General features: G+C 44.0%; 1 protein-coding gene across 1 annotated transcript in view; it reads left to right on the forward strand.

Moving 5' to 3' along the window:
- TCF21 (transcription factor 21) overlaps nt 1-395 on the forward strand; it is a 3,729-nt gene extending 3,334 nt beyond the window's left edge. Inside the window, exons 2-3 of the mRNA XM_009880203.1 lie at nt 12-104; nt 346-395. Coding sequence (XP_009878505.1) covers nt 12-104; nt 346-395 — 143 coding nt within the window. The remainder of the gene's footprint in view (nt 1-11; nt 105-345) is intronic.
- Nucleotides 396-9,689: the final 9,294 nt, after the last annotated feature.

Consider the following 9,689-nt stretch of genomic DNA (forward strand, 5'->3'; position numbering starts at 1 on the left):
GTGACGGGCAGCGTGGGGGCCACGGACCCTCCTGGGAGCTGCATCCGGCCCCCCGGGCAACCCCGCGGGCGGGCGCGGAGCCGCCCCAGGCAGCCGTGCAGGCTGCATTATGTTTCTTCTCATACCCCCCCTTTCCCCCGAGATAACTGGGTGAGGTAGCGCGTCCTCCCGGTGACCCAAATTCACCAGCCGGGTTCATGCGTGGGCTACGTTTAATTAAAGCGGCTCACCGTGAGCCGAGGGCTGTGCAAACATCTCGGCCCTCGTTATGGAAAGGGCCAGGGTCTGTTGCATGCTCCTAATGGTTTAGAAGGGGAGAGCTGTTTCATTTCACTTTTTTCGCAGCTTTATCTCCATCCCGCACAATTAAAAGCAGACCTCCTCGCCTGCCTTAACCACTCGCAACTTCACTGTCCTGAGCGAGGCTCTGCCACTTGAGGCACACAGTTACACACAGGGGCTTGATTGGCTTTGCTGCCAAACACATCACCTTCAACAGCCACAGCTCTTGCTGAAGAGATGAGCGGCTCTGGTAAGCACAGTTGAAAGGGCTGATCTCTTCACCACAGGCATTGGGAAATTCAGTGGGAACTGCTGTTCTCATAGAGGGAGACAGAATAGAGCCCTCCGACCTTAAGATAAGTACAAATGACTGATACAGCAAATGCACAAATACCATTTGAACCACTGCATTTACCCAGTGAATTGAAACTAATTGTTGGATTTAACCACGTAAGATCTCAACTGAAATCCCTACTAATGACTGCTCGAGATGCTTGGCAAGGTGCTGTTTTCCTTCTAGAAAGCAGAAATTGATAGCCATCTGAGATACGCATAAAAGTAAGAGTTAAATTCCAGATATTCTCACACGTGCTTCTTTGCCACCCTGCTTTGCAATGCTTACTAACTGCACCCAGCATCTTTCCCACTCTTTTGAGTTAGCCATGTTCAGCGTTCATTTGCCACCTGAAACACAGCATGGAGAAAGAGAAGGGGGAACCCCCTGTGAAATCTGTGAAATGTGAGGAACACAGCTGTAATCATGTGCCAAAAGCTGCGATGTAAGCGGAACGGTAAGAGGAGGCTGCAGGCACCACTATTTCTCGTGCTGCTGTTCACTTTATCTAGCAGTCTAGATTGTGAGCCTCTTGGGGACTAAACTATTCCTCAAGCATCCTCCACCTTCCTCAGCCCTTGCCTCTGAGCAACAGTTCAGCGACAAACAAAAAGGCAAAAAGCAACAAGCAATGAAGAAAAGTGACCAGCAGTACACAGAAAGGTAAATAACAGCTTTGCTCTGACTGTAAAACAATTAGTGGCTTTATCTTCATTTTGAAGGCAACGAACATATTTCCCGCGGGCGTTTATGCGGCTGAGAACCCTTGGTCCACTGACTTCTTGTGTAAGGGCGCAGCCCTGACAGTATTGGCAGTTGGCTTCAACAGCCCAAGTTTCTTAGATGAATTCAGAGTCCTACCATGCATCTCGGGAGAACAATGAGTGAAATCATTCTTCCCCGCTGCCGAGTGTAATTTTACAGAAAAATATTTGCAAACAGAAAATGTATGTTTAGTCTGACTGAAGCAATTGATGATTTTGAAAGGAATTCACAAATACGCTAAGGGGAAACAGGGAAACTGTTTAAATATTGATGTCAATGGTTTTAAAGAAAATATTTTGTCTGATTTCTTGCTTTTCTGCACAAACTGATGCATTTTAATATTTACCAAAATATACCCCTTCTCCATGTGGAAACAAAGCTGACTTGATTTATCTTTCTGTATCTACCTGGATGTAGATGCAGCTGCATGAGTGTCTAATTCCCTCCTAATAATATTTGAACTCATTGCCTGATTTCAACTGAATTTGACAGAGGTCTCAAAGATAACTAAATTGCTACTGTTTTGGTTTTTTTTTTTTTTTCTAAAAACAGGCAGCTGAATAGAGAAAAGAAAAAATCTTTAAATTCTGCAACTAAAGGAAAGGTTTCAACATGAACTCGGCCCTTATCAGATAGCAGAGAATACAGAGCAGAGTGCCAGCTGTAGGTAAAGCTTCAAATGCTGCTTCAATCACAGGATACAAGTTCGTAGAAAACCTGCTTACGGACCTATGTATTTTAAGATAAGAACTCTCTAAAAATAGTTTAGTCCCATCTGATTTTAATACTATTATTCTTTTTTTTTTTTTTTTTTTGGAAGGAAAGCCAGTTCCGCCCAACTACTTCACGACCATTTTTCAGTTCAGCTAGAGACTAGAAAAATCCTTTATTTAGAGAGCTGCACTCAGTGCTCGGGCTCCTGGGTTTGGTGCTCACGTTGTACTGCTAAGCAGCAGTTTTCACAGTCCACAAGATCTTTAGGAGCAAGCACTTTTCCATCCCTTACAGAAAATACGTTTTCGGCTTATCCTTTCGCTGGGATGGAAACCTGCCGGCCTGAAACATCAACATAGCAAGAAAGCCACTTTGCAGACACCTGCACAACGCCTTGCCGTCCTGGGCGCTGCCTGGGGCAGCGAGGCCACAGTGGTGGTCATGCCCCCAAGCTGCAAGGTGCACAAGGAGAACGTATGCTAGATAGCTCGTCCTTCAAAGTGCCTCCAAGGTCAAAATTCCCAGCTCACCTAGGAAATGAAAAGACCCAGAAAATCTGTGTGGTTTCCTCTGTAGGGAAGCTGGGTTGAATCCTGGATATAGCGACAGGATCGCAAGCACAAGTTTGTTTGAAGCATTTGTATTGGTAACCCCACAGCTGTGTCTGCCTGGAAAAACATCCTTCCCTGTACATGAAACGCATCTATTTTTCAAACGGTAATCCTTCCCAAAACCCCATTGTCATTGCCATTCATTATTGTTTGTAGTAAAATATATATATATGCAAATGACATTAGCTAATTGCAGGTAATAAGCTGTCTATGGGAGAACAAAACTCATATATCTGGTGTACAAGTGGAGAGTATAATCTAATAAAAGTGCAGGGTATTTCTAATTTCTGTCTGGATATCTCAATGTAGATTATCACTCATAGTCTCCCAAAAGGGACAGGTTTTCAAAAGACATTTCAATGACATTGAAATGAAATTCACTTTCAATGAAATTGAACTTTGTGGTGGCAAACAACAGAGCATTCTGTAATTTCCATGTATATACATACACACCTAGAAAACTCTCCATGCAGAATTTCTCCCACCGGCCAGTGATTCAAACTGTCCCTATTCATCGCTAGCCGTGTACCACTGACTATGCCTGTATTAAGGCTGTGCTGCCAAATGCAGGCTCACGGGGTAAACACAACTTTGTCCTCACTACTCAGCCATGGACTGCTTCATGGCTCCTCAGCCCAGCGTGCTTTATGGATGGGAAGTGGCACAACCAGTAATAACGGCCTTTTTTGTCTCTAGTACTGAAAACACACTACTGGTGTGTTATGGCTTGGTGAATTTCTGCAACCCTGAGAAGATGTCATAGGTTTGACCTAAAACTTACACTCCAGGAGGGATGGGAAAAAAAGAAAAAAAAAGTGTTCCCTTTGCAAGGACTGCTGTTGGCAGACTCCAAACCCAGCAAAGTTCTGCAAGTAACTGATTTTTCTTCAGTTCACTTCAGACACTGATGTATTTGAGCTAGCTGTATAAAACCGACTTTGGTAGGCCTACGCATACAGTCATTGCGTTTCCCAACTGCAGTGTGGACATACCCTAGGGTCACAACAGTCCTGAGATGACGCATTTTCTTTCCTTAGGGTTTTGCCCTTAAACTGAAACTTGTAAACAGATGAAATGCATTCTCAAGCCGATGCGCATGCGTGCACAGAGCTACACAGTCCTCGCATGGGGAGTGGAGAGATCCAAACCTCCTTGGAAGGGAAAAACTGATCATAACAGAGGCAGGAGAATAAAACCAATGCAAATCCTCCCTTCACTTTAAATTCTTAGAGGCCATTTCCCTTAAGCAAGGAGAAAAACTCCAACCCTTATTTACATCTCAGGCTGCTGTGTAAACTGTAAGACCATATCCGACTGTAAATATGGATTATCTACACGCTCAAGTTTTCTCTCGGTTGTTTACATGCTGTTAAGAAACAGGGATCAGAAACACTAGGGGAAAAAGGGAAGGGTACTGCTACACAGCCAGGAAACAAGAGGAACAGGGGGAAAAGGCATAGAGTAATTTCTCTTCCTCTGACTACTACTGCTCCATCCTTGTGAAAGGACGGGCTGGGGAAGGGAGGAACTATCAGCAGTTCCATCACAGCCGGGTGGAGCCAGACCACCGAGGAGATGGAAACTGGGAGGCTGAGAGCTGCAGCTGCCTTCTCTGGGAGGAACATCTGTGAAATCCTGGGCGGCAGCAGCAGGGGAGGAGGAGCGGGCACAGGCAGCGAGCATTCCCAGGGATGCACTCGCACAGATAACTGTCCCACTGGATGGCTTCCCAGGCTGCTGCTGCGGCACTTCCCTCCCCCGTCAGGGATGAGGCAAAGACCATCGTGTGCGACGAGCAATCCGAGTGTAAGCGCGGCCTCTTGCTTCAGCATCCTGTTTCTTGTGACACTTGGATGGCCGAGCTGACCAGAATGGGAACAGTTCTTCCTCACCGCTAATAGGTTGCTTTGTTCTTACATAGGGACTTTTATACTGCTGGCACTTCGGAGTCAAAGCAGAAATTAATCAGAAGACGGCAGTTACCTTGGAGCATTTGCCTTCACCTCATGACCAAATGTTTGTCTACAGGAGGCTGCTATCATTATACAGATGGGAAGAAAAACAGGCACAGAGCTGGCAACCGATTGGCTGAAGTATAGGCTTAGGGGACCTGCTCTTCTAGTGCACAAAATTCCAAGCTGTTCTCCTAGGCACACTGAAATCACCAGGAATCTTTGCTCTTTGAATTCAGTATAAAGATAGGAATGAGAAGGGTGTAGGAAAGGATCCTCTCGCTCAGGCTGTATATATATCTCTCTCTATATGTACCCTTGCTAGTATAGATAAAACCATTCTCTGGCTCCAACAGCCAGTGCTGTGGCCAGGGTCACATCGCACATACCTGTGTTTTATTCTACTCTCACCAAAGAGTGACAACAGTCCCTGGCACAAGCTATTCCTAAATTGTGCTTGGACACCTTCTGGGAGAAAATTAGTCAGATAGGCCAAAGGCGTGCCAAGGACCCTGCTAACAACCAAGCACCCTGAAAAACAAGCCTTGGCCCTGTTTCATTTATCAGTGCCACTGCAGCCTCAGAAGCTAGAGTGAGTTTAAGAGTAGAGGTCACCAGAAGCAAGAGGCCAAGTTCAAGAACAAACATAACACAAGATTTAAACAACAATACATCCTAAATTATGACATTGAAAACCTCTGTTCATTTGTTGCCCAACTCTACTAAGCTCTGTAGTACCTTTTCTACCCAAGTTGTGAGTTCTCTGATGCCAAAATTTTATATAAGCCCTCAGAGTATCTCTTTCTTGCCAGTGCCAAGCAGCATCATGTTAACGTCATGCCAAGATCTGGTATTGAGATATTCCCCTACTTAAGCCCACAGAAAGGCTTCAGAAAGTGAGTAGGTGCTGTCTCTGCATGCTTAGCATCTTTCTGCTGGGGTACGAAGCAAGCTGGCAAGGTGAGCCAAGGCCAGCACCCCCAGATTGCTTGACTACAGCTACACGTAGCATGGCAGGGAAACTGCTGAAGAGCCAACATTACTATTTTCCCGATATTTTTTGCCCTGATTTTTCTCACACTCGGTCTTCTGATTTTACTACTTTGATCGTGTTTCACTATTACTGCCAACAAAGGTCGGTATGCATAGTCTGTACATACCATTCAGTTGTAGAGGCTGAAACTACAGATATGTATTAAATTATTGTAAAGTTTACTGAAGAAAAACCTCATCCTGATCATTTGACTTTTATTTTGGGGTACTTCACTGCCATTTTCTTCATTTGCTGAAGAAAAACTTCATCCTGATCATTTGACTTTTATTTTGGGGTACTTCACTGCCATTTTCTTCATTTGCTTATATTATATTAAATAGTATATCTAGCTATATATATTATACCACATATACATGCACACACTATGTAATATATATACACTATATAAAAATATGGCATAAACATTTACATAATATATAGTATCTATAGTTGGTTTTCATATAAATGCAAATATATAAAATAATATATATTATAAAATTAAACAGAATATTGGAATATTGTGGAGCTGGTTTAAGTGCCACTTACAGCAGGGAGGCAACAGTTTAACAGCGCTGGCATGAGTTATCATACTGTACATCATCAGAGAAGTGTGAGAAGGCACAGTTGAGTTTACAGTTTCGCCTGAGAAACTAAGCCCTGGAGCGAAGGATTCCCTTCCTGACTGATCTCCTGCCACACGTTTAAGCTCATTCCCTGCTGCCTGCCAGCTTGGAAGATGTCTCACAATTAACGTGCAGTATCATATGCATGTAGATGACAACCATTCCACACAATGTCATTTCTATGGAATGTGCAAGGTACAGGTTGCTCCTAGGTACCTCCTCCTCAAACACAAATACTTCAATGTAGTCTTCTGTACAGAGCCTGCAGTACTTAAGACACAGCTGTATAAAACTCTTCAACTAGCCTTCACTGTGGGCTGATTCAAGGGGCTCTCCGGCTTTCTCCTCTCCCCCCAACACTTTCCCAGTGTCTACCTTGGACTGGATCTTATCTGATTGAAAATCAACCCTGTAAGAATAGAAAAATACAGGTAACAAAGCATTTGCTTCAATTTGATGATTTTTTACAGAAACCTACAGTTACAGCTGAATAACAATATAATGAAATTGCATCTTTGTGCATTCTCATTGCTATAATTATGGAACAAAAATATGTGCAGTGTCCTAAAGTTCAGTTTTCCTTATTTTTACTGTGCTAGTACTGATGGTCCCAAGCAGCCCACAATTCCATGCTGCAGAATGTCCAAGCACAGGAAACAGCCTCCCCACACCTCTATCTGCTCTTTACTCCCCAAACAAAGGATTGAGAAACAAAAGCATAGGAAAATGTAATCACATAATAAGGAAGCGACAGTGTCAGAAATGGCCTCTGTGCCTTCCCTGTTTGATGTCAGTACAGCATCTGGTAAGTTGGAACAAGCAATAGCAAGAGGCAGATGAGGACACAGTTCCTGCAGGTGGGAAATCCTTAGCATCATACTAGTCATACTAGTGGAGGAAGCCATGAAGCCAGGTTAGAGTTGCATGGAGGGATGGAGAGCATAAGGACAGGATTACCAGTTTTGTAACTATACAGGTGTGGAATAAAATTGCAGGCATAACTGATAAACTTAGATGTCAAATTAGGTAGGTGCCTAATCACCTTATTTGCATTCCATGTTAATGTCATCATAACTACTTGCATACAGTTGCACATTTTCCAAATATATATTTAAAGATGCAATCTTCAGAACATGTCCTAGTCTAAACAGGAAAAGCTCGGGCTGACAAAGCAGCCAAAACTTTGAAACGTGTAAGGGTTCATCTCTTCATCAGTAAAAAAAATTTTCTTCATGTCCAGTGATGACTGCAGATTTGTGTGGAACACCTGCTAGAAAAGTTAGATCCTAAAAAGAGCAAGCATGTGGAGACAGACAATGCATGTGTATTTGATAGAAGACATTTTGTGTTGAATTTATGTAGACCTTTATTAGTATGCTAGAAAAACAGAAGCTCAGTCAGAATTCAAGCAAAATCAGGGTTTATAAAGCTTCTCTTCATAACTTGCCTATGTAATCAGCTATTAAAAAAAAAAATCAGTACCGACTGTGATACAGCTATATAGAACCTCGAAAGAACTGTCAGGGAGAGTAACAATCAACCTCACATTGGCAGTGTTAATTGTAATGACTCGAAGTCTTTAGGCTGAAGCTCATAAAGAATTAAAACAGCCTTAAAGCACTCCATAAAAATGCTGGAGATCCCGTGCAGACTTACTGAACTGTGGTAACAGTTGCTTTAATTCAGAATCCCTGTTTGCAAAAGCTCGCCTCGCTTGACCATCTTCACCTAACGGCGGTGGATCCGTTTCTGTAAGAAGCCGCAGGGTGGCAGCGCTGCCGCATACTGATGTGAAGCCGGCCTGCTAACAGGGAAACAAAACCGGCATTAACAAGCCATACTGTCACTAATGTACTCGCAGCTGATTTGAAGTGAGAATCTGAAATAATTATTCTTGACAAGTGAACTTAGTAATGCATTTCAAGGATTAAATCGAATCTAGCAGAAGAAAACATCCGAACTCTGAAGACTTCAAAATTTAAATTTCATACTGTTCCCTCTATCCTAATTAAAGTTATTCTGCTATCACTTCACATGGAAAGTACATAATTACAGAACCTCAATTTCAGAAAATTGTCAATCCATTGAATACTCTGCACTAGAAACATATAAATAGACATATATATATTTTTCATGTAAAGACTGATATGTCTTTACAAGCCTAAAGTCAACCTGAAAACTTTTATTTCATTCTTCAGTCTGGGTGGTGTGTCCTTAATTTGCCACATTGCAGACACGCTCATTTGTTCCTGAGTTCCCAAGTGAAGCACAATAAACAGCTCTTCCAAGAGAAAATGTAGTATAGCTGAAAGACAGTTCGTCACAGGCTCTGCTCCCTACAGACGCCATAGGTGGGACAGTGCCAAATTTGGAGGACTGTCCTACACAGAGAGAACCAGTGCCATCCCCACTGTGTCCTCATGTCCCCTTCCATCTCTCCTCAGTGCGTGCACCAGGTGCCCACTTTTCAATGATTAAACAAGCTGCACATTGGAAGACTGCAAAGCAGCAGCCTTACTTCAGTCATTTTAACATTAAAACCACAACAAAATGTTGAGGGCCACACAGTCCTCAGGGGACTTGGAAATATTTGAGGCTTCGCAGTCACCTGCTCCTATCTTTGTTTCACTTGGGGTCAGTAGTCTGATCACACACCAAGGTACCAGAGTTTATGGCTGTGGACAATTCCGTCAGTACCGAACAATGTTGCTTTAAATTTAAACAATAAATAAATCTTTGAAGCATTTGTAAGAGAAGAGGCAGTGACCAGAATACTGCTCCAGTGCAACATCCACGTATACAGCAGCAACAGTAGCAGCACGTTGTTGCTACGAGTCTTAAATAATGATTGCTGGATTGTCAAAACCAGCACTGACCACTCGGTTTGGTCAGAAAGCGTGCATGGAGCAGCCAAGCCAGCCATCAAGGTGTGTGTAGCAAGCTAGAGGTCTGAGGGCGACTACCCTCACAGAAACACCAGGTACGTGTCGTGACCCTTCAAGCCATCTGATCTGCAAACTGCATCAGCTCTCCAGCCAGTTTGCTGGCAAAAGGGCTACCTCAGATGACATGGTTTGTGATCCAGCCTGTGGTCAGTTGACTAAAAGCCACCCCTCACGGGCCCACCGGCACCAGGCACACAGCCAGAGGTTGCCAGGGTGGCCCACAGCCGGCCCTCCCGCTGCACAGCCAGAAAAAAAATCAGCAGAAAAGTTCCCCGCCCGCTGCGCGGCCTCGGCAGCTCCTAAGGCAGCTCTGAAGCAAGGCGGCCGCTCAGGGGTTGTTCACGACGAGGTGCCGCGGCACAGCTGAGGCTAAGACCTGGGGCGCCGAGCCAGCGCCAACACTACCACAGGCGGCAGGCACAAGCGGGGC

The sequence above is a fragment of the Charadrius vociferus genome, unplaced genomic scaffold (assembly GCF_000708025.1).
Source record: "Charadrius vociferus isolate BGI_N301 unplaced genomic scaffold, ASM70802v2 scaffold82, whole genome shotgun sequence".
NCBI lineage: Eukaryota > Metazoa > Chordata > Aves > Charadriiformes > Charadriidae > Charadrius > Charadrius vociferus.